Here is a 26,227-nt window from a genome sequence, read left to right as displayed (position 1 = left end):
TGCATCACAGACAGGAACGCCTGCGATGGTGTACTCAACGACGAACCTGGTGCACGAATGGCAAAACATCATTTTCTAGGATGAATTCAGGTTCTGTTTACAGCATCATGATGGCCACATCCGCATTTGGCGACATCGCGATGAACGCACATTGGAAGCGTGTATCTGTCATCGCCACACTGGCGTATCACCCGGTGGGATGGTATGGGATGCCATTGGTTACACGTCTCGGTCACCTCTTGTTCGCATTGACGGCACTTTGAACAGTGGACGTTACATTTCAGATGTGTTACTACCCGTGGCTGTATTCGATCCCTGCAAAACCTTACATTTCAGCAGGATAATGCACGACCGCGTGCAGGTCCTGTATGGGCCTTAAAATGTTCGACCGGTGCCCTGGCCAGCACATTCTCCAGATCTCTCACCAATTGAAAACGTCTGGTCAATGGTGGCCGTGCAACTGGCTCGTCACAATACGCCAGTCACTACTCTTGATGAACTGTGGTGTCGTGTTGAAGCTGCATGGGCAGCTGTACCTGTACACGCCATCCAAGCTCTGTTTGACTCAATGCCCAAGCGTATCAAGGCCAGAGGTGGTTGTTCTGGGTACTGATTTCTTAGGATCTATGCACCCAAATTGCGTGAAAATGTAATCACATGTCAGTTGTAGTATAATATATCTGTCCAATGAATACCCGTTTATCATCTGCATTTCTTCTTGGTGTAGCAATTTTAATGGCCAGCAGTGTGGATTGGCCAGAATGTGGGTGTGATACAATATACTGACCATCCGAGCTGACGGCGTCGTCTGAGAGATCGGCGTCGTGGTCGTGATCGTGGTCCACAGGCACACGAGGATGCGTGACAGGCGGCGAGTCGGCAGTCCCCGAGCTGGTGGCGGCAGGCGACGTGTCGCTGACGACGCCGCTGTCCTCCGCCCCCGCCGCCCCCAGCGCCGGCGGCGCCTCGCTGCCGGTGCCGTCGGCGCGCGCAGAGTCCGCGGCTCCGGACCCGAGGTACGCCTCCAGCAGGTAGTTGGAGCCGAGCCGCTTGAGGCGGCGGCGGTGCGTGCGCAGCTCCAGCGAGCTGATCTGCCTGTCTCGCTCGCCCAGGCGCGCCAGCTGCTCCGCGATGGTCTCCCCCTGCTCCAAGACCAGCCGGAGCAGCCGCCGCACCGTGGCAGTGTTGCCGTCCTCGTCCTCTTTCTGCTGGCGTTCCACGCCACGCGGGTGCTGTTCCTGGTGGCGGTGGTGGTGATGGTGGTGGTGGCTGCGGGGTCGGCTGCGGTGCTGGTGGTGCGATCGTCGACGGCTGCTGTTCGCTGCCTGCTGCACGTCGTCCGCATGTCTCAGGATCAGCCGCACCTAACAATGGTAGCTTAGTCATTACCAGAGAAATAAAAACTTTGACGACACGCTTTTCTAATTTATTTTACACGTCTAGTTCCGTAGGACCAAATTGAGGACCAAATCTCCAAGGTCATGGAACGTGTCAGTACATGAAATTACAACACGAAACTAATAATAAATAAAATAAAATGTTTACGAACCTAAAAAAAAGACAAGTCTTAATTCTAAGCAAATGCGTATAACATATGAATCAGCTTCATTTTTCAAGCAAGCCCTCTACAGAATAGAAGGAGTGATCCGTGAGGAAACTCTTCAGTTTCGATTTGAAAGCGCGTGGATTGCTGCTAAGATTTTTGAATTCTTGTGGTAGCTGAATGAAAATGGATGCAACGGTATACTGAAACATTTCTGCATATGAGTCAAAGAAGTGCGATCCAAATGCAGATTGGATTTCTGCCTAGTATTGCTGAGTGAAAGCTGCTTATTCTTGGGAATATTTTAATTATTCGTGTGGCTAGGGCCCCCACTCGGGCAGACCGTTCCCGGGAGCCGATCTTTCAATTTGACGCCACTTCGGCGACCTGCAGTGGATGAGGATGATAGGATGATGATGAGGACAGCACAACATCCAGTCCCTGGACGAAGAAAATTCCTCGACCCAGCCGGGAATCGTACCCGGACCCAGAGGACTGACAATCCGTCACGTTGACCATTCAGCTACCGAGGGCAGACGTTTGGGAATAAGCTGATATTGTTAACAAGAAACGACAGTGAAGAATACATATGATTTTGAGAGGCCATCGTCAGAATACCCAGACTAGTGAACAGAGGTCGACAAGTGGTTCGCATATTTACACCACTTATTGCTATGCTATTCTGCGGCAGACCTTACCTGTCCACTCTGGTATAATTCAACTCATGCCAAACAGGAGGATGTAGCTCTCAACGAAACGTACATGCAGAATTATAACAGGTTGCTTGAAATCCACTGCAGTCGAATGGCTTTACCACCTCTCAGGAATAGCCCCACCACCTGTTCGAAGAGAGATAGCTGCGAACAAGGAAAGAAAGGCAGTGGAACAGGAAATTACCCATTCTCTGGATGGACATAAACCGCATCCGCAACGACTGAGGTCAAGGATCAGTTTCCTTAAGATATCAAAGGAACTTAGAACCACTGCTGAAAAAGCTAAGTTACAACTATGGAGGGCTACGACCTACCTACCCCCTGGTTGGAAAAGAGTTGTTGAAGCTTTACCTCCAGGCCATGACGGAGAATGGACAACTTGGAAGTCCCTGAACAGAGTGAGATCCGGAGTTGGAAGATCAAAACTTGGCAAGATGGGGATACAATGATCCAAATAATTTTCGGTGTGACTGTGGGGAAGAACAGACAGTTCGGCATGTGCTTTGGTGTCGATTGTGCCCAGTCTCCTGTACAGAAGATGATCTTCAACAAGGAACAGAAAATGCTCTGGAAGTGGCCAAGTTTTGGTCAAAAGTCATTTAAACATAACTGTGTAAAACGTATGTTTCTGACACGAGTATAATAATAATGATGATGATAATAATAATAATAATAAACACTTATGCCCGAACTGTCCGTTTCCGAGCCAAAAATATCCTTTGAGAATGGGAAGAGTTACCCCAAAATATAATACCAAGCGAAGTAAGCGAATGAAAAGAAGCAAAGTAGGCTGCTTTCAGAGACGAACGATCACTTACTTCAGATATCGTCCGAATAGGGAAAATGGCAACTTTAAGTCTTTTAACAAGATCCTGAACGTTTACGAATTATCTGAACAACTAGAAATTTGAACTGTTCATTATCACTAATCATATGCCCATTCTGTGAAATTAAAACTTCGGGTTTTGTTGAATTGTGTATTAGAAACAGTAAAAACAGAGTCTTAGGGCATGACCGGCACTATTTGAAACAGAACCAATGTTGCACACCATATCCTTTACTACCAGGCTAGTGCCATCAGCAAACAGTAATATTTTAGAATTACCTGTAATACTAGAAGGCCGGCCGCGGTGGCCGTGCGTTTCTAGGCGCTTCAGTCTGGAACAGCGCGACTGCTACGGTCGCAGGTTCCTGCCTCGGGCATGGATGTGTGTGATGTCCTTAGGTTAGTTAGGTTTAAGTAGTTCTAAGTCTATGGGAGTGATGATCGCGGATGTTAAGTCCCATAGTCCTCAGAGCCATTTGAACCATTTGAATGCTAGAAGGCATGTCATTTATATAAATAAGGAACGGGAGTCCCCAGCACTGATCCCTGGGGCACTCCCACATTTGACCTTGCCCCACTCAGACCCCACATCGCACCCATCTCAACACTGTGAATAATGACCTTCTGCTGTCTCTTGTTAAAGTAAGAGGTGAGCCAATTGTGAGCTACTCCAACTTCTGGAGCAATATTAAGTGACCAACACAATCAAACGCATTAGTTATATAGAAAAAAAGATGCCTAGCGTTCGAAACCTTTTCTTGAATCCATTCAGTACCTCACAGAGAAAAGAGAATACAGTATTTTCAGTTGTCAAGTCACTTCCAAAGCCGCGCTGTGCATTTGATATCAAATTATGTGGTACAGAATGAGCAATTACCCTTACAGACAGAGCCTTTTCAATAACTTTAGCAAACACTGATGGCCGGCTGGAGTGGCCGAGCGGTTCTAGGCGCTACAGTCTGGAACCGCGCAGCCGCTACGGTCGCAGGTTCGAATCCTGCCTCGGGCATGGATGTGTGTGATGTCTTTAGGTTAGTTAGGTTTAAGTACACTCCTGGAAATGGAAAAAAGAACACATTGACACCGGTGTGTCAGACCCACCATACTTGCTCCGGACACTGCGAGAGGGCTGTAAAAGCAATGATCACACGCACGGCACAGCGGACACACCAGGAACCGCGGTGTTGGCCGTCGAATGGCGCTAGCTGCGCAGCATTTGTGCACTGCCGCCGTCAGTGTCAGCCAGTTTGACGTGGCATACGGATCTCCATCGCAGTCTTTAACACTGGTAGCATGCCGCAACAGCGTGGACGTGAACCGTATGTGCAGTTGACGGACTTTGAGCGAGGGCGTATAGTGGGCATGCGGGAGGCCGGGTGGACGTACCGCCGAATTGTTCAACACGTGGGGCGAGAGGTCTCCACAGTACATCGATGTTGTCGCCAGTGGTCGGCGGAAGGTGCACGTGCCCGTCGACCTGGGACCGGACCGCAGCGACGCACGGATGCACGCCAAGACCGTAGGATCCTACGTAGTGCCGTAGGGGACCGCACCGCCACTTCCCAGCAAATTAGGGACACTGTTGCTCCTGGGGTATCGGCGAGGACCATTCGCAACCGTCTCCATGAAGCTGGGCTACGGTCCCACACACCGTTAGGCCGTCTTCCGCTCACGCCCCAACATCGTGCAGCCCGCCTCCAGTGGTGTCGCGACAGGCGTGAATGGAGGGACGAATGGAGACGTGTCGTCTTCAGCGATGAGAGTCGCTTCTGCCTTGGTGCCAATGATGGTCGTATGCGTGTTTGGCGCCGTGCAGGTGAGCGCCACAATCAGGACTGCATAAGACCGAGGCACACAGGGCCAACACCCGGCATCATGGTGTGGGGAGCGATCTCCTACACTGGCCGTACACCACTGGTGATCGTCGAGGGGACACTGAATAGTGCACGGTACATCCAAACCGTCATCGAACCCATCGTTCTACCATTCCTAGACCGGCAAGGGAACTTGCTGTTCCAACAGGACAATGCACGTCCGCATGTATCCCGTGCCACCCAACGTGCTCTAGAAGGTGTAAGTCAACTACCCTGGCCAGCAAGATCTCCAGATCTGTCTCCCATTGAGCATGTTTGGGACCGGATGAAGCGTCGTCTCACGCGGTCTGCACGTCCAGCACGAACGCTGGTCCAACTGAGGCGCCAGGTGGAAATGGCATGGCAAGCCGTTCCACAGGACTACATCCAGCATCTCTACGATCGTCTCCATGGGAGAATAGCAGCCTGCATTGCTGCGAAAGGTGGATATACACTGTACTAGTGCCGACATTGTGCATGCTCTGTTGTCTGTGTCTATGTGCCTGTGGTTCTGTCAGTGTGATCATGTGATGTATCTGACCCCAGGAATGTGTCAATAAAGTTTCCCCTTCCTGGGACAATGAATTCACGGTGTTCTTATTTCAATTTCCAGGAGTGTAGTTCTAAGTTCTAGGGGACTGATGACCTCCGAAGTTAAGTCCCATAGTGCTCAGAGCCATTGGAACCAAACACTGATGGCATAGAAATAAGTCTGAAATGCTTTTAGTGCATACAACAGCATTCTTTCATTTCCATAGCGCGAATATCAGTGACTGAAGTCATCTATGCTAAAGAGTAACGGCTTGGTCATTTCCTGAACTGACCAAATGACCATGCAGAGAGAACTGAAATGTTAAGAGACTTCACAAACAACGGAAGACAGAGCTAACCGTGCAGGCTGCTGTCTGTCGATCTGATGCTCCCTAGCAGCTGTTTTAGCGACATCACGCATGCATCGACCTGGAAGACGGGGTGGGGTCGGAGATTTAGTGCGGGGGTCTTCTCTCGCGTTGATAGACTCGGCCGCCTCGTGCGGTCGCGATCAAGTTTTCTTCTTTGTGTCGCCGAGGTGGTAGTGATATATTTAGGTTGTAATACGACTAGCACGATATCACGACACTATGGGCAATGTAGTGAACTTGTCTACCGTTCAGTATCGTCCTTACTACCTACGGTCAGCTGTTTGTTCAGTTCTCCAGTCGTGTTTATCACCTTTCGGCGTTGTCTGTTCATGTCCTCTGTTCTAAGAGTTTATTCAGTAGAGACAGTTATACTTTGACAGTACAGTACACGGCAGATAGTGTAAGTGATTTTGAATTGTTCTACCTGCTGTCACATTATTTGTTAACTCATTTTGAAATGGGAATGTTTAACCACAGGTTCTACGAGCACCAGATCAGACTTGTCGCCGGTGGCTCGCAACTCATATGCAATTGTCTGTATGCTTTTGCAGGGAGAGAAAAAGGCTTTTGTGTTCCTGGTCTATTTTGTGTCGTGCTTTCTGCAATCGTCCATAGCTCGGCGGAGAGTGGTTCCATTGTAAAGTGCGAGTAGGGATTAGATACGTATGTGTTGCGTGCGCGTTGGTAACCCAACGGTTACAATTCTTCCTACGGTCGGTACCCACAAGCTGTGTCAGAGAGGCTCTGTAGTAAGTAACAATGGGATATGTGTTCCTCATTTGTTGCGATCGCGCGTTTGGGACTATGCTATAGATCCACTGCGAGTGACTCCACTTTGACGTGCGATAAGTAACGAGGTACACATGTGCCGTGTGCTTTTGCTAGTTCAACCTCTTGAAACGTAGGGAAGTCCAGCTTTGACTGTCTGGTGTGTTATATTAGCTTAAGACTGTAGCTACTATTTGAGATCTAGTTGATTCTATCCTTAGTGATATGGCATGAGTAGTGTTTTCTGACGGGAAATAGTTTCCTTGTTTCCGAGAGGATGACCGGAAAGTATCGCGTATGTGTACTGCGCGCAATACCAGTAACTAAACTGAGACTGGAAGTACCATTGTTCGTTATACGTCTAATTCGTGGCGTGATCTGTGAATACGTTGTTTGTGACAGCTGCGTCTGACACAGTATCATATTTATCTGGTTGTATTTTAGTTCGCTATGATGTTTTTGTTCCTTCCTTGTTTAATGGTGTTACCGTCACATTTCCTTATATTGGTTTCCTGTCTTTCCGTTGTAATTTGGGGATGACTTTTCTATGATGTGCGGTCTCAAAACTGCTGTTGTGCATTGAGTGCTTTTAAAATGCGAGGGCCTTGTGGCGTTGTGTGATCATGTTTTATGGTTGTCCATGTGCTCGGTTTATCTTATGTGCGTCTCCATAGTTATTTAGCTCACCTCCTGTAGTACGAAAGAAACAACGGAATGTGTTTGTTGTCGCCGTCGACTACCTCTCTGAGCGGTCTTTCGTAAAGCCCTACACTAACACTTATTCTCACTTGGTAGTGACTGAGTAGCCCAAGGCGCACTATTATAGCACGTGTGATTCTAAGTTATGGCCAGTGCTTGTTTAGTTTTAGAAGGGTTACGTCACCGCCTTGAAGTGAAGTCCTAGTTTAAGTTACGGCTAGTGCTTGTAAGAGCAGTCACAAGGGCTACTGACATAATCCTAAGTGGCGCCAAGCTAATTAAGGCACTAATTGCGATTTTACTACTTTGAGTAACCTTGGGTGAAGCTTAGAGCGGCCGCTCTTTGCTTGTTATATGTACTAATATAGATTACTAAGTGAGCACGTAGAGTAAAGTTAGCTATATTACTGTTTGATTGTGAACGCTCATTTGCATTCACTCTGTGTTTTTTTATGTTCACAATTTACCGTAACCAGATTTTCATTACTGCATTTCCAGTTTAAATTTATGGCAATGTACAATAGTAAATGTCAAGAAGTCTGAACTTGATGTTTTTCGATTAAATTTTATGGCAATTCTTAAGTAATGTTTTGCACTTTGGCTCCTTTCTTTAATGTCATCGGTGAGTGGTGATTTTTCTTGTAGTGTGACAGTCACTTATCCAGTTCTCGGTGACAGGGCTTTCCCTGTGTCTTGCTCCTTCGGCAGCTGATGTGGTGCCACCCATGCCGAGTCGGTACTCTCCATATGGGTCCTTCCTTGCTTCCGGTACCTGGTCGCTGAAGGGACATCTGGCGTTTACATGGGTGCCGCATCCAGCAAATGATGCAGTTTTAGAAGCCGACCTCCTGTGGATCTAGACGCAGTTCATCATGTAAGAAGTTTTCTACTCCATATGCTCGCAGTCTCGGATTTTCGGCTTGGAAAGTAATTTCGATAGTTTTCTTCCTAAAGGAGATCGCCATGTCACTGTAATGAGCTTGTAATAAGCGTCTCGCGCTTGCGTGAAGTAAACTGGCGTACGCCACTAGACCGGCGGGACGGCAAGCACGCGTCCTCGCCGGTCCGTCGCTGACGGCCAACTGCTTAGTAGGCAGTTGTGTTAACTCACCACTGCATCGCCCGGACAGTGTTGATCGCAACTGCGCAAAGTATCTCAGCACGCTTCTCGGCCGACCCACACTCCCATCTAGTGCCACCTATCCGTAGTCCCTGTCCCTGTCCTCCATGCTCGCTACTCAGAGATTCCTGTAGGAGGTCGGACGTATTTCTGCATCTGCAGTGGAGAAGGTGGTTTCGTTTCCCTTCGAGGCGAATCAATTATATGAATGTGTGGTGTCTGTTCTTTTGGATGCGTCCAAAAGGACATACATTACACATTCATATAATTTCCATATGTCTTTCTTGCGTTCACAGCGCCAGATTTACACCTGGTGGTCAAAATTGGAACTAATCTTTTTCCGGTCTAAGGCGCCGCAGTCATGGGCTCTGCGGCTGGTCCCGGCGGAGGTTCGAGTCCTCCCTCGCCCATGGGTGTGTGTGTTTGTCCTTAGGATAATTTAGGTTAAGTAGTGTGTAAGCTTAGGGACTGATGACCTTAGCAGTTAAGTCCCATAAGATTTCACACACACACACACACACACACACACACACACACACACACAAATCTTTTCAGCATAAATTGGTTCCACATTAACGAATATTTACGAAGTTTTGCTGCCATAGGATAATTACCACCGACACTGGACCTCTGTGAGTAGGTGCGCTTTAATTATAACCACTTAGTACTAATTTATGTACGTTACCAATTAAGAATATCAGTACGTAGGCGGTCCAGTGTGCCACACTACAATATCAGTACTGGATCTAGAGCTAAAGAGTTTGACGAACACTGACCTAGGGTAAGGGGACTGTAGAATACACATAGAAGAACACGCTTGCAATTTACCATTTGATGTTACGGAAATGAAGCTAAAGGCATTGTTATTCTTTGCTGCTTCCTGAAGAGTGGAAAACCTGCTTCTGCATTTAATGTGTCCTTCGTATCGATGGAACATTAATGTGTGAAATTCATTCCAATGAAAATAAAAATAAATAAATAAACAAAAAAATAAATAAACAACATTAAAGAATCAGAAATAGCAGAAAGAAACCGTTTTAAAAACAAAATACTAAATTTGGAAGGCTTTCAAAGCAGAATAAATAAAAAATCGGGCACAACATGGACAGAAGAAAGGAAGAGACTTCATGGGGAGAAAACGAGGGAATACTGGAAGAATGGGAAACAACAAAAAAGGAGGAAGAGGAACTGAAGTTGTTAACATGATCCTAGTTGGTCAATACGACTGTAAAAAAAAAAAAAAAAAAAAAAAAAAAAAAAAAAAAAAAAAAAAAAAACGTCACATCACCGCCAGCAAGAAAGACGCACCAAATCACACAAACAAAAATAGATATAGAAAAATTAACAAACCAGTAAGAACAAATAACACAAATAGAAACTTTAATAGAGGAAGGAGACCTTGAAAAAGCAACGGACCAAATAGAAGACCTCCTAAAAAATTCTGTGATACAAACAAACCCAAAAACAAGGACGGCAAAAAGATGGTTCGATGCTGAATGCTACAGCAAAAGGAACACTGTTCTAAGAACGCTCCACAGATTAAGAAACCAGCACAACGAGGAAACATACAAACTATATGCAGAAGAGAGGAGAATCTACAAAAAACTAATAGAAGGGAAGAAAAAAGAATACATAGAAAGAGAGGCAAAAAGAGAGGCGGTTGAAGCAGAGAAAGACCCATACATAACAGCAAGACCAAGGAAAGTGGCTCATCCACCAAATATAGACATGAAGGAATGGGAAGACCACTTCAGTAAGACACTGAACAAACGAGGAATCAAAACACCCCCAAAGAAAGAGAAACAACATCAGACTAAGGAAAAAGACAATGTACGGGAACCTCTAAATGAAGAAGATGTAAAGAAGTAATAAAAGAACTGAAGAACAAGAAAGGAGCAGAATCTGATAATATATACGATGAACATATAAAAGATGCGAAAGAGGCCCTCCAACACCTATCGATGAAATTAATTAACAAATGCCTGGAACTTGGAAGGATTCCGACACAATGGAGACACTCGACAATAAAAGTTCTCTACAAAGGTAGAGGAGCCCAACGGGCTCAAACAAGTACGGAGGTATAGCCCTCGACAGTACTCAGTTCAAGATGTTTTCAAAGATAACTACACAAAAAATCAAAGCCTCTGTGGACAGTCATCTCCCAGAACGACAAATGGGTTTCAGATCTGGAAGATCAACATTTACGGCAGTGAGGCTTCGTCTAAACAACATCGACGAAGCGCTACAAAAGAAACAAATGTTCTACACAGTGTTCATAGACTTTACGAAAGCCTTTGACCTACTGGAAAGAGACCTCATAGTCCGAAAACTGGAAAACACAATGGGAGAAGATAGCGCATGGGCAAGAATAATCAAGAGAATCCTCGAATACAACTTAATCACAATATCAGACAACCTCTCTTTTTCGAACCTCATTCTGCAATCGAACGGCGTCTTACAGGGTGACCCAATGAGCCCTTTGCTGTACATTGTTGCCACTGAAGAAGTACTCCGAATTGGAGAAAATGAAGAAGTGTATATGTATATGCATACGCTGACAACAAAAACCGTAGGTTCAACAGATATACAGAAGCTGCAGAAAATCATTGAGAAAATGGAAAAATGGTGTAGTGAACACAAACTACACATAAATATAACAAAGACAGAAATTGTGATTTTCAGAAAAGGAGGCAAAACACCCAAGAATGCGGAAATCAACTCAGAGGACAAAAAATAAAAACCTCATCAGACTTTAAATACCTAGGGGTGACACTGCAACCAACAGCCAAATGTTTCACAAAACATACAACAGAACGTGCAGCCCAAGCAATAATAGCAATACAGGACATCAAAAAAATCCGTCTACTCAGTCTAGAAACAGCCATGGAATTATTCAATGCAAAAATCTTGCCAATCCTGGCCCATGGGATGGAGGTTATATGGGACCTCCTGACAGAAAAAAAATCTAGAAACAATAGAAAAGGTGAAATCGACTTGTCTAAAAAGAGCACTAGGTCTCTCAAAGACAACAAGATCTAGACTAGTGTACCTGCTAGCGAGAGAGACATTCCTAACCGAAGACATAAAACTGCGATATATGATGCCACACACCAGGGCTTCCAGAAAGCAACTGAAGATCATGGAGGACAAACGAGAAAAAGTATGGCCGGAGTTCTATGGCACCGAAGCAATGACGAGCTGCTCATGGACAGCACCAAACTTCGAGCTGCGACACGTCGTAACTAGACTTTCTCTTCACTGCTTTCAGCATCTAATTTGTAAGAACAAAACTTATCATGACTCAACCATAACATGTGTATGTTAACTGTGTCTCGAAGCCTGTGAACGATATCACATAGAACTATGCAGTAAAAGAGTGAAATCGATAAATGAATATGCAAAAATGTAAATGTAAAAGTTAAGCAAAGTAATTGTATATAGCTATTTGGCTGCAATTTTATTAAATAAATTAATGTGTGAAATTGACAAAAACGTCATCTACAGATAGCTAACAAGACTGGAAGCAGTTGATTTCTGTTCCTACCCACCTGCCCCTGCGCGTCGCCCCAGGCGCTCCACAGCTTGAGCAGGCGCGAGCTGCCGTCGAGTCGGCGCTCCACGCGGCCCCAGCGCTCCGCGATGACGTAGTCCCTGGGGCTGGCGCCCAGCGCCTCCACCACGTCATCGCAGGTGGTGCGCCGGCCGACGCCCGCCACCCATACCACGCGGGGACCCAGCCACACCGGCAGCCTCGCATCCGCACCTGTGCCACAGAGGTTGCTACTTGTGTCCACGTATCTGTCGTCGTTCGTTTCAAACAGGCTAATTAGCTGGAATATAATTACATGAGCCAGCAAACTGAAAACCTTAAAAGAGAAATAAAATTGCTATAAGTTTTACTGTCGGTTCGGCAATTGACAGATGATTTCATTGTCTTTCGACAAATGACTAACAGCTGGTAGTGAGTTGTTGCATCACAGAACAAGTAGCTGTGTCAGTGCGAAGACTGCCACCTAGTTGTTAAATCGCACCTCATTGGAACAGTGATATGTTTTTTTGAGTATTGGAGTAAGGCACCATAAGGCATTTATGACGTTGCTCTCGATAATGTAACGAAGATGTGAGAAAGATGAGGACACGCCCATAGGATCTGACGATCTAGAAAAAGCACTCGACAAAGTGACATTTTTGAAAAAATTAAAATAAGCTATAGGGAAAGACGGCGGGTAATACAAAATTTGTACAAGAATCAAGAGCGAACAACAAGATTGGAAGACCGAGAACAAACTCCTCAGATTAGTAATGGTGTAAGACAGGGATGCAGTCTTTCGTCCCTACTGTTAAATAGGTATATCGAAGAAGGAGTGACGGAAATAGAGAAAGGTTCAAGAGTGGGATTAAAATTCAGCTGAAAGGATATTGATACTACTATATAAAGACAAGTCGCTCTTTAACATTGTTACTAAAAATTTCGAAAAGCTGTTCACCGATTTACTTCACATGTGTAAATGATACCCTAGTAAACATTTGGACAGCCATAGATTATTATTTATTTTTTAACATATATAATTTGTAAGTATACACATATCGTGACCGATTTACTTCAAATTTTTACTTGAAACTAGTAATCATTCAGACGGACATAGCCTACATCTTTTTTAAATATACGTGTTACATAAATGTATAAATCTGTTCTATACTTCTATATACACCTAAGTCATGAAAAGTTCTTAACCGATTCCCTTCAAATCTTCTACACGATTCCTAAGCATTAATATAGAAATACACTGAAATGTTTTATATAGCAATATATAGGTTTTCTGCTAAAAACGACTACGAGAAACAAAGTGTTATACAGTGCACTGAGACTGCGCGATTTTGTATTCTATCTCGTAGTCAATATTAACTTCGATAGCAGAGAATTCAAACCATTAGAATAAACGTCTCCAATACGCGGCACGCGAGCCGCCTGCGGCCCAAAGCAAGTATCAGTGCGATCCAAGAAGTGAGCATCCATGACATGACCAGATTTGTAATTGAATATTTTCAAATTGAAACTCCCACCACACGACGGTATTCTCTCTTTGGTCCATCTCGTTCTTTTTTTCAGCGATTATTGTTAGTGTTAAGTGTATTATGTGCGGCTCAGAACTACACGTCTTCCTCCAATGTAGCCGAAGTTAAACTAAAATTGGCCACCCATATATATATAACAATAATATTGTATACAATAATATTGTATACACAACAATGTGCTGTTCTTCCTCGCAGTTTTAACAGAAAACAGGGAAGTTGTGTTTATCGCTAACTTTATAATCCCACCCACTCACTGACTAGAGCTATGCCAAATACTTTCATTGAAGCTACTATCCTCACAGATCCAAGAACTACACAGATATGTCTGTCATACTTGGCATACAATGATCCAAACCGATTTAACCCATTTATTTTAAGCGACTTCAATTTCAAGTCAAGGTCTAGTTTGCAGCAACAATAAACGATTTTCAATATCAGTGAAAGAGGGGGAAAGGCAATGGACAGAGAAGGGGAGGGGGAGGGGATAGACAGAGAGGGGGAAAGAGGACATGGAAGAGAGAGAGGAAAAGGAAGAGGAGGAGGAGATTGGAGAGAGAGAGAGAGAGAGAGAGAGAGAGAGTTGGGAGGAAATGGACAGGATGAGATTGAGCAGGTGATGGACAGAGAGGTAGAGGGGGAGGATATGAAGAAAGGGGGAGAAGGAGATGAACAAAGAGAGAGAGGAGGAGGCGATTAGCACGTATATCCAATTCCAATGCAAACTTAACAGTTGTGAGGCACTACCGGGTTCGCTAGTCAATGATAAAATTCGCTGATAATATTGCCGTCCTTAGTGAAGTGTAAAAGAATTACTGGATCTGTTGAATGGAATGAACTGTCTAATGAGTATAGAATACGGATTGCGAGTAGACCGGAAAAAGACAAAGGGAATGCGACGTAAAAGAAATGAGAACATTGACAAAATTAAAATCAAAATTGGTGATAACGGACAAAGTTAAGGACTCTACAACCTTACAAGCAAAACAACCCATGCAGCAGGAAGTACTGAGGGATACAAAGAAGACTAATACAGGCATTGACAATGTTCCTGGTCAACAGCGGTGTTCTGCTATCAAACGTAGAACTTAATTTGGGAAAGAAAGTTATGGGAATGTACGGTTGGAGCACAACACTGTATGGTAGTGAATCATGGGCAGGGGGAAAACTGGTACAGAAGAGAGGAGAAGTGATTGAGATGTAGTGCTACAGCAGAATGTTGAAAATTATGTGGACTCATGACATAAGGAGTAAGGAGGTTCTCCGCAGAATCGTCAAAGGAAGCAATACACTGAAAATATTTACATCTATGTCGATACACCGCAAGCCACCTGACGGAGTGGCAGAGAGTACTTCTTCTACCACTAACTGATCCCCCCTTCCCTGTCCTATTCGCTTTAATTTCTCGAATTTTCTCGTTGTGATCAGTTCGCGAGACGTACTTTGGAAAAAGTAATGTAGTTCCCGACCCGTCCCGGAAAGTGATCTCTCGAAATTTTAATAGTATAACTACCCGTGATGCACAATTCCTGCCTTGTAGCGTCTGCTATTGGACTTTGTTAAGCATCTCTGTAACGCTCTCGCGTCGACTAAACGATCCCGCGAGGAAACGCCCCGCTGTTCGTTGGATCTTCTCGATCGGCTCTATCACAAAAGCTGGCAAGGGTCCCAATAATCAGTCGGAAAAGTGCCTTGTAAGCCATTTCTTTAGTAGATGAATTACATTGCCTGAAGATTATTCCTATGAATCTCAGTCTGGCATCAAGCTTTTCCTGGTATTTATTTTATGTGGTTACTCTACTTAAGGCCGCTCCGGATATACAGGATGTTTCAAAAATGACCGGTATATTTGAAACGGCAATAAAAACTAAACGAGCAGCGATAGAAATACACCGTTTGTTGCAATATGCTTGGGACAACAGTACATTTTCAGGCGGACTAACTTTCGAAATTACAGTAGTTACAATTTTCAACAACAGATGGCGCTGCAAGTGATAAAGATATAGAAGACAACGCAGTCTGTGGGTGCGCCATTCTGTACGTCGTCTTTCTGCTGTAAGCGAGTGCTGTTCACAACGTGCAAGTGTGCTGTAGACAACATGGTTTATTCCTTAGAACAGAGGATTTTTCTGGTGTTGGAATTTCACCGCCTAGAACACAGTGTTGTTGCAACAAGACGAAGTTTTCAACGGAGGTTTAATGTAACCAAAGGACCGAAAAGCGATACAATAAAGGATCTGTTTGAAAAATTTCAACGGACTGGGAACGTGACGGATGAACGTGCTGGAAAGGTAGGGCGACTGCATACGGCAACCACAGAGGGCAACGCGCAGCTAGTGCAGCAGGTGATCCAACAGCGGCCTCGGGTTTCCGTTCGCCGTGTTGCAGCTGCGGTCCAAATGACGCCAACGTCCACGTATCGTCTCATGCGCCAGAGTTTACACCTCTATCCATACAAAATTTAAACGCGGCAACCCCTCAGCGCCGCTACCATTGCTGCACGAGAGACATTCGCTAACGATATAGTGCACAGGATTGATGACGGCGATATGCATGTGGACAGCATTTGGTTTACTGACGAAGCTTATTTTTACCTGGACGGCTTCGTCAATAAACAGAACTGGAGCATATGGGGAACCGAAAAGCCCCATGTTGCAGTCCCATCGGCCCTGCATCCTCAAAAAGTACTGGTCTGGGCCGCCATTTCTTCCAAAGGAATCATTGGCCCATTTTTCAGATCCGAAACGGTTACTGCATCACGCTATCTGGACATTCTTCGTGAATTTGTGGCGGTACAAACTGCCTTAGACGACACTGCGAACACCTCGTGGTTTATGCAAGATGGTGCCCGGCTACATCGCACGGCCGACGTCTTTAATTTCCTGAATGAATATTTCGATGATCGTGTGATTGCTTTGGGCTATCCGAAACATACAGGAGGCGGCGTGGATTGCCTCCCTATTCGCCAGACATGAACCCCTGTGACTTCTTTCTGTGGGGACACTTGAAAGACCAGGTGTACCGCCAGAATCCAGAAACAATTGAACAGCTGAAGCAGTACATCTCATCTGCATGTGAAGCCATTCCGCCAGACACGTTGTCAAAGGTTTCGGGTAATTTCATTCAGAGACTACGCCATATTATTGCTACGCATGGTGGATATGTGGAAAATATCGTACTATAGAGTTTCCCAGACCGCAGCGCCATCTGTTGTTGAAAATTGTAACTACTGTAATTTCGAAAGTTTGGCTGCCTGAAAATGTACTGTTGTCCCAAGCATATTGCAACAAACGGTGTATTTCTATCGCTGCTCGTTTAGTTTTTATTGCCGTTTCAAATATACCGGTCATTTTTGAAACACCCTGTATATTCAAAGATATTTTAACAGCGTATATTGCTTCCAGCAATTTTCATCAACAGTGTAGTTGTGCAGTGGTGGACTTCTTTTCTTATGTATGGGACATTTGTTTACGTTCAGTGTCAACTGTCAGTCTCTGCACAATTATCAACCTTATGTACATCTTTCTGCAAATCGTTAGAATATTCTGGCTTTATACTTTCTTATAGACAACCGCATTGTCTGTCAACAGCGTTAAAGAGCTTCCGACGCATTCTACCAGATCATTTATATTATCGTACCTTGTAAATATCAAGGATCCTCCCACACGTCCTTGAGGTACTCCGAGATTACCTCTACATCTGTCGATTTTGTTCCGTTAAGAACGAAGTGTTGGATTCTGTCTGCAAGGAAGTTTTGAATCCAGTCACAAATTTGGTACGATGCTCCATAAGCCCGTGTTTTTATTATTTCTATTTAATAAGCAGCAATGTGGGACAGGGTCAAATGCCTTCCTGAAGTCGAGAAACACAGCATGAACCTGAGCACCTACATTAACATTACATTACATACGATGGTCGTAATTTTGCTTTTCCTTAATACATGCTAGAAGCCCTTCCACATATTCTTTTGCGCCATGAAAGTGTGCCTACTGTCTCATGTGTCACGAATAGAAGACAGATCACTTCGTGAGTAAAATTACCGTAAAACAAGGGGAATAATTTGGGAATAGTCATATCAGTTTTGCATTTACGTAAATATCTAACCGGTATGAACAGCTTTCACATGTTACTTGAGTGCTAAATTGAGGGATTGTGGCGTCGATGTCTGTGGATTTTTCAGGTCAAGATGATGGATTTGTGGACAGAAACGTTACAGGAAACCTGGGTGCACTACCATCAGCTTGAAACGATAGGATGAGCAGGGAAAGGAGCCGTAGCTCTTCATCAAAATTAAAAAATCAGCTTTCAACCATCGGCAGGATAAGTTTGCTCACTCTCATTATGGTTGAAAAAGAGGTAACCTTACACAGAACGCCGAACTCACTCACCAGACCTCGTTCCGAGCAACTTTCGTGTGGCGTAAAGTAACACATAGAAGTGATGAAGAGGCATAAACTGCGGTGCACGCGTGGCTGCATTCGCAACCAAAAGAATTCTTCATACGCCGTACCCATGCACTTCCGAAGCAGTGCAAAACATGCATTTCACATCATGGGGACTACGCTGAAAAACGATGTGGCAGTAATTTTTCTTCATTACATCATTTACCAAATAATAATTAAGGTTTCCATCTGTAACAGTAAAGCATGTCAAAAGAATCACGAAATAGTTTTATGAACCTGTATCCCAATTTAAATTCGTTAAACAGGTGAACGTGAACCCCACCGACAAAAATTTGGACGCTGTTCAGGGATATTTTCGATGTATTTTGGTATGAAGGACCCATGTTCTGTGGTGGCTTATTACAAAATAATTGCACATTGTTTGGTTTCTAAACTCATGTACCTTGAACGATGGCGAAACTGAAGGGTTCCGTCGACTTTCACATTACCGATATTTGAGATGCAAATTATATAGAGTGACATGTAGATCGAATTAATTTTATTCGAAAATAGTGTATTCCTTTATTTTAATAAAGATTATCCGATATTGAGTGCCAATACATGAAGTAATTGTAGTTCCTTGATTTCTTGAGAATTATGTTTGGCTGGGCCGGCAATTTCAATTTTTAGCGATCAGTGTCATCAGACCGCGGAAACGGATCAGTGTGCTAATAACGTAGTAACCTATCTACCGTTTCCTCGTCTTGATCCCAGTCAACCTTAGTTTCTGGTAGCTGTTTCATGTTCCTGCGATAATTTGTTAATGAAAAGGATGTTCTTAAACATGTTCCTGTTGTACTACTGCTCTCGTTTTATATGAGGATTCATAATAAACAAAATGACCTTATGGTAACTTTGACTTTCATTACGTACTAGTCTCATCTGATCACGAAATTAAATTACAGTGTCACTATTCCACGGCCCTTTTGAGGTATGTAGGGCCACAATTTAGCGTTAATAAAAAAACTCTGCACAACAAATGATAATATTTACAGTCCTCGTGGGCATCTACATACCGATTCAGATTAATTACCTAAAGGCGTAGGCGTAGTACAAGCTTAACCAGCTGTCTCCAAAAAAGGTAGTGCATAGTTCTGTAAATATTCTCCATAGGACACGACGAGCCTTAATGTCTGTGTAGCATTCATGAGCTGTTGACTGAGGATGTCCACTACGACAATGTCTTCAATGTTTTGTATCTAATTTATTTTAGTCATCAGTCTTCTGACTGGTTTGATGGAGTCCGTCATGAACTCCTCTCCTATGCCAATGTCTTCATCTCTGAGAACCACTTTCCCCCAACGTCCTCATATATTTATTAGATGTATTCCAATCTCTGTCTTCTCCTGCAATTTGTACCTCCACTGGACCTTATGGTAGCAAGGAAGTTATAGGACACACGTCGTATCACCATCTCCCCTTTGATTGTCACTGTTTTCCACGTGTTCGTCTGCTCACTAGTTCTGTGTAGAATCTCGTTTCTGATTTTACCAGTCCACCTAATTTTCAACACTCTGCTATAGTATCACATCTCAAACGCTTTGATACTCTTCTCTTCCCTTTTCCCCGCATTTCATGTTTGACTTTTAGACAATACTGTTGTCCAAAAGTACCTTCTCAGATATCTATTCCTCAGTTTGATGCTAGTGGATTTCTTCTGACCAGGAATGCCCTCCTTGTCTTGACTAGTATACTTGTTATCTTATTTCCTTCGTCCGTCATGTGTTATTTTGCTTCCAAAGCTACAGAACTCCTTCACTTAGCCTACATCGTAGTCCTCAATTATTATGTTAAGTTGATCACTAATTTAATTTCTGCTACTGGTTATTACTTTTATTATTTTCTGTTTACGCTCAGTCCATTCAGCACGTCCTGCAATTCTTCCGCTGATTCGCTGAGGACAACACTGTGGAAGTTCGTGCAACCGCAGACATATCACTATCCACTCCCCAGCCGTTAAATACGGCCGTCACATCAGCCATGGTTTGACCAATGACAATGCGATTTCACTCATGTCTTTTTTTTAATTTCAGTAATTACTTCTTCGACGCATAGATTAAACATTTGGGACGAAAGGGGTGCAGTCTTTCGTCCTTACTGTTCAATCTGTACATAAAAAAATTAAGACAGAAATAAAAGAAAGATTCAAGAGTGCGATTAAAATTCAAGGTGAAAGGACATCAACGATAAGATTCGCTGATGACATTCCTATCCTTTGTGAAAGTGAAGAACTGTTGAATAAAATGAGTCTATTGAGTACAGAATGTGGATTGAGAGTAAACCGAAAAAAGACGAAATTAATAAGAAGTAGCACAAATGAAAGCATCGAGAAGCTTAACATCAGGATTGGGGATCACAAAGCAGGTGAAGTTAATGAATTCTGGTACCTGGGCAGCAAATAACCCATGACGGACAGGGAAATGAGGACATAAAAAACAGACTAGCATCGCAAAAACGGCATTCATGGCCAAAAGCAGTCTGCTAATATCAAACATAAGCCTCAACTTGAAGAAGAAACTTCTTAGAATGTACGTTTAGAGCACAGCAGTGTATAGCAGTGAAACATGGGCTGTGGAAAACCGTAACAGAAGAGAATCGAAGCATTTGAGATATGGTGCTACAGAAGAATGTTGAAAATTAGGTAGACTGATAAGGTAACGAATAAGAAGATTCTTCGCAGAATCGGCGTGGAAAGGAACGTATGAAAAACACTGAGAAGAAGAAGGGACAGGATGATAGATCTGTCAAGACGTCATAGAATAACTTCTGTGGTACTAGAGGGATCTGTAGAGAGTAAAAACTGTAGAGGAAGAGAAAGATTGTAATACATCTAGCAAATAATCATGCACGTAGGTTGCAAGTGCGACTCTGAGACAGAAAGATTGGCACGGGAGAGAAATTCGCTGCGCACCGCATCAAACCATACATTCAGAAGACTGATGACTCGGGAAAGAAACCAGCACTTCGGTCTTACTGTTCTGTTATGCTTGAACGACGTAAAGAAAATGGTTTCCGTTTTAAAGAACGGAATGTATTGTTTGATCTGACGATATTACTGTTTATGTTCGTAAGCATTAACATTTTTATAGATTGAATTATATTTTAACTGAAGGTGACAGCCTCATCTCTAAGCCCCGCATCTAACTTACGATCTTGTTAAGAATTTTATCTGACTGTCCCTAATATTAATATTTTATCAAGGTATGTGGTCAGTTCTTAGCGTTATTTGTAAAATATTCGTAAACCTATGAACACTGGTACAACATGTTTTCGAAAATGATCAGTTACCCGTTTATTCGCAGGCGCATCCCCGTTACTAATAACGAGGCGCATTTCCAAAGTAAGGTCCGATCAGTGTCGAAATGGAAACCACAATGGAAATCCGATAAAGCTTTGCTTGGGTGTGTTGGACAGTGTCTCTAGTATGCCCGTTGATCGAGTCACGTCTGTCTTTTCAGTTCTGAGCGTACAGTCAGCTCGTAAAGATGCCTAAAAAACTGTCTTTCGCCAAGTATGAGTGCCCGTGAGAGATTTAGCTTGATCTGATGCAGCCCACACAACGTAACCGTCATGCATTTCCTTCTTCGTGACAGTTTTGGCCGCACTCGGCAGGGGCAATGAGGACGTCCCTGCAGCTTTTTCGATGGGAAGTGTTTGATCGCCCTCCATACAGCCCAGACTTTGCTCCCTCTAATTTTCATCTCTGCTGACATGAACCGCTGGCTATGAAGTCAACGCTTTGGCACAGACAACGAACTGCACCAGGAAAGAGAATCGGCGAAAAGTGCAGGAGGCTGCCTTCTATAACGAGGGTATTGGAAAGTTGGTACAACGCCACGACAAATGTCTCAGACGGAGCGGCGACTATGTAGAGACGTTGCTGGAAGGTGTGGCTAACTACGAGGGTTGTCCAGAATGTAAGTTCGGATCGGTCGCGAAATGGAAACCACAGTGAAAACCAAAAACGTTTTATTTACAACAGTTAGGTACTCCTTCCATCTACTTCTCTATGTAGTCATCTCTCCAACTTTAAGTTTTGTCGTAGTGTTGTATCAGCTTTCCAATAACCTCGTTTTAGAAAGCAGCCACCTGTTCTTTCGGCCAGTTATTTGCACTGGTCTGCAGCTCGTTGTCTGTGAAAAAATTTGTCTTTATAGCCAGCGGTTCTTGTGAGCAGAGATGAGACACAGGGGGAGCCAATTATGGACCGTCTTGTGGGTGATCAAACACTTCTCATCGGAAACGCTGCAGGAGCGTCTTCATTGCCCCTGCAGTGCGCGGCCGAGAATTTGCGTGAAGGATGTACTGCTCGACAGTTGTGTTATATGGGCTGCATGACATAGGCGAAATCTCTAAGCAGGCCCTCATACTTGGCAGGAGACGCTATTCCCTACGCATTTCTACGTGCTCACTGTACACTCAAAGCTGAAAAGAGCGACGCGACACGATCGACGGGCATACCAGAGACACTGCCCAACACATCTGTGGAAAGATTTTCCGGATTTTCCCAGTGATTTCCATTTCGCGACCGATCGGAACTTACTTTCTGGACAACCCTCATATTTTAAATAAAACACTTTTGATTTTCACTGTGGTTTCCATTTCTACTTCTACATCTACATCAATACTCCGCAAGCCACCTGACGGTGTGTGGCGGAGGGTACCTTGAGTACCTCTATCGGTTCTCCCTTCTATTCCAGTCTCGTATGGTTCGTGGAAAGAAGGATTGTCGGTATGCATCTGTGTGGGCTCTAATCTCTCTGATTTTATCCTCATGGTCTCTTCGCGAGATATACGTAGGAGGGAGCAATTTACTGCTTGACTCTTCGGTGAAGGTATGTTCTCGAAACTTCAACAAAAGCCCGTACCGAGCTACTGAGCGTCTCTCCTGCAGAGTCTTCCACTGAAGTTTATCTATCGTCTCCGTAACGCTTTCGCGAATACTAAAGGAACCCGTAACGAAGCGCTCTGCTCTCCGTTGGATCTTCGCTATCTCTTCTATCAACCCTATCTGGTACGGATCCCATACTGCTGAGCAGTATTCAAGCAGTGGGCGAACAAGCGCACTGTAACCTACTTCCTTTGTTTTCGGATTGCATTTCCTTAGGATTCTTCCAATGAATCTCAGTCTGACATCTGCTTTACCAACGATCAACTTTATATGATCATTCCATTTTAAATCACTCCTAATGCGTACTCCCAGATAATTTATGGAATTAACTGCTTCCAGTTGCTGACCTGCTATTTCGTAGCTAAATGATAAGGGATCTATCTTTCTATGTATTCGCAGCACATTACACTTGTCTACATTGAGATTCAATTGCCATTCCCTGCACCATGCGTCAATTCGCTGCAGATCCTCCTGCATTTCAGTACGATTTTCCATTGTTACAACCTGTCGATATACCACAACATCATCCGCAAAAAGCCTCAGTGAACTTCCGATGTCATCCACAAGGTCATTTATGTATATTGTGAATAGCAACGGTCCTACGACACTCCCCAGCGGAACACCTGAAATCGCTCTTACTTCGGAAGACTTCTCTCCATTGAGAATGACATGCTGTGTTCTGTTATCTAGGAACTCTTCAATCAAATCACACAATTGGTGTGATAGTCCATATGCTCTTACTTTGTTCATTAAACGACTGTGGGGAACTGTATAGAACGCCTTGCGGAAGTCAAGAAACACGGCATGTACCTGGGAACCCGTGTCTATGGTCCTCTGAGCCTCGTGGACGAATAGCGCGAGCTGGATTTCACACGACCGTCTTTTACGAAACCCATGCTGATTCCTACAGAGTAGATTTCTAGTCTCCAGAAAAGTCATTATACTCGAACATAATACGTGTTCCAAAATTCTACAACTGATCGACGTTAGAGATCTAGGTCTATAGTTCTGCACATCTGTTCGACGTCCCTTCTTGTAAACGGGGATGACCTGTGCCCTTTTCCAATCCTTTGGAACGCTACGCTCTTCTAGAGATCTATCGGGCCTTAGTTTCGAAATACGCCTCGTGTTTCGGATAGTCGCTGTTTTACAGTAACACGTTGTCGATGGGAGGACAGAAGACAGAGTGAGACTCACAGTCATCTGCACCAGGCATGCGGACGGTGATGGGTGCTGAGGTGGTGCTGGACGCCGACGGCGCGTCCGAAGACTCGCTGGGCGGGCCAGTCTTCCTGGCAGGGGCAGCGGCAGGAGCGGCGCTGCACGGCGCTGCGGGAGGCTGCATCGGCTGCTGGTGCGGGGGGTGGCGGTGGCGAGCGGCCTGGTGCTGGTGCTGCAGGCCCTGGCCCGGCTGGTGGTGCGCCGGCTGCTGTTGCTGCCATTTCAACATGGCCGCGGCGGCGTCCCCCGCGCGGCATGTGTCTCTGTAATGGCACCAGCAAGCTGCCTTAGCGCGACTGCCTTTCATAACAAACAACTACGTTACTATCAACACAAGGTTAGACCAAGCATTTTTGTAGCCAGCCTCTGCTTGGAAAGTGTACAGTGCGTATAACTAGAGTACATGCCAAACGAGAGGGTGGGATTCTGATTCGAGAGAGAGAGAGAGAGAGAGAGAGAGAGAGAGAGAGAGTCACTGAGGAAACCTATAGCCAGCATCTGCCTCTGTTCTGCACCACACGCTCCCGCTGTTTTATATCCTGGTAACCAGCGTGCTCTACATGGGGAGTAATTAAGCCTAACGGCTAGAGTAGCGCCTGAGAGCTAGGCAACCCTTACTGGAACTTTCAGGCAGTGTTTGCCTCCCTGCAGGCGTTAGTGCTTCCGCAAGGTAGAATGGTGTCGGAAGTTTCAGACAGGTATATTTCTACATCTACATCTACATTTATACTCCTCAAGCCACCCAACGGTGTGTGGTGGAGGACACTTTACGTGCCACTGTCATTTACTCCCTTTCCTGTTCCAGTCGCGTATGGTTTGCGGGAAGAACGACTGCCGGAAAGCCTCCGTGCGCGCTCGAATCTGTCTAATTTTAAATTCGTGATCTCCTCGGGAGTTATAAGTAGGAGGAAGCAATATATTCGATACCTCATCCAGAAACACACCCTCTCGAAACTCGGACAGCAAGCTACACCGCGATGCAGATCGCCTCTCTTGCAGAGTCTGCCACTTGAATTTGCTAAACATCTCCGTAACGCTATCACGCTTACCAAATAACCCCGTGACGAAACGCGCCGCTCTTCTTTGGATCTTCTCTATCTCCTCTGTCAACTCGACCTGGTACGGATCCCACACTGATGAGCAATACTCAAGTATAGGTCGAACGAGTGTTTTGTAAGCCACCTCCTTTGTTGATGGACTACATTTTCTAAGGACTCTCCCAATGAATCTCAATCTGGCACCCGCCTTCCAACAATTAATTTTATATGATCATTCCACTTCAAATCGTTCCGCAAGCATACTCCCAGATATTTTACAGAAGTAACTGCTACCAGTGTTTGTTCTGCTATCATATAATCATACAATAAAGGATCCTTCTTTCTATGTATTCGCAATACATTACATTTATCTATGTTAAGGGTCAGTTGCCACTCTCTGCACCAAGTGCCTATCCGCTGTAGATCTTCCTGCATTTCACTGCAATTTTCTAATGCTACAACTTCTCTGTATACTACAGCATCATCCGCGAAAAGCCGCATGGAACTTCCGACACTATCTACTAGGTCATTTACATATATTGTGAAAAGCAATGGTCCCATAACAATCCACTGTGGCATGCCAGAGGTTACTTTTACGTCTGTAGACGTCTCTCCATTGAGAACAACATGCTGTGTTCTGTTTGCTAAAAACTCTTCAATCCAGCCACACTGCTGGTCTGATATTCCGTAGGCTCTTACTTTGTTTATCAGGCGACAGTGCGGGACTGTATCGAACGCCTTCCGGAAGTAAAGGAAAATGGCATCTACCTGGGAGCCTGTATCTATTATTTTCTGGGTCTCATGAACAAATAAAGCGAGTTGGGTCTCACACGATCGCTGTTTCCGGAATCCATGTTAATTCCTACAGAGTAGATTCTGGGTTTCCAGAAATGACATGATACGCGAGCAAACGGGCTCAATGAAGGTGCCTCGACGACGCTCAGAGTGTTGACTAGCTAGGGTTTTCCACGCACATCTTAATGCTGCACCACCCCCTCCCCCCGTGTGACTAAGCCATAGGAGGGGGAGAAAAAGTTGGGATAAAGATGCATACGTATCCTCTCCTGCCACGGATCAAGTTCAAATTTCGTCGAATGGCATTGAGCTATCCCTAGTGATTTCCACAAGTATAGGAGAGC

The 26,227-nt window shown here is 44.6% G+C and overlaps 1 protein-coding gene across 2 annotated transcripts in view; it reads right to left on the bottom strand.

Annotated features, from left to right (window-relative positions):
• LOC124805329 (ras association domain-containing protein 10-like) overlaps positions 1–26,227 on the bottom strand; it is a 1,110,196-nt gene that overhangs the window by 7,771 nt on the left and 1,076,198 nt on the right. For both annotated transcript variants that reach the window (XM_047265850.1, XM_047265851.1), the window contains 3 exons: positions 24,028–24,314; positions 11,973–12,187; positions 788–1,364 (listed from right to left, as the gene is read on the bottom strand). In XM_047265850.1, coding sequence (XP_047121806.1) covers positions 788–1,364; positions 11,973–12,187; positions 24,028–24,280 — 1,045 coding nt within the window. In that variant the 5' untranslated portion in view covers positions 24,281–24,314. The remainder of the gene's footprint in view (positions 1–787; positions 1,365–11,972; positions 12,188–24,027; positions 24,315–26,227) is intronic.

This window comes from Schistocerca piceifrons, chromosome 7 (assembly GCF_021461385.2).
Source record: "Schistocerca piceifrons isolate TAMUIC-IGC-003096 chromosome 7, iqSchPice1.1, whole genome shotgun sequence".
Classification (NCBI taxonomy): Eukaryota; Metazoa; Arthropoda; class Insecta; order Orthoptera; family Acrididae; genus Schistocerca; species Schistocerca piceifrons.
Note: the sequence above shows the minus strand (reverse complement) of the source record. Positions and strands in the feature narration are given on the sequence as shown.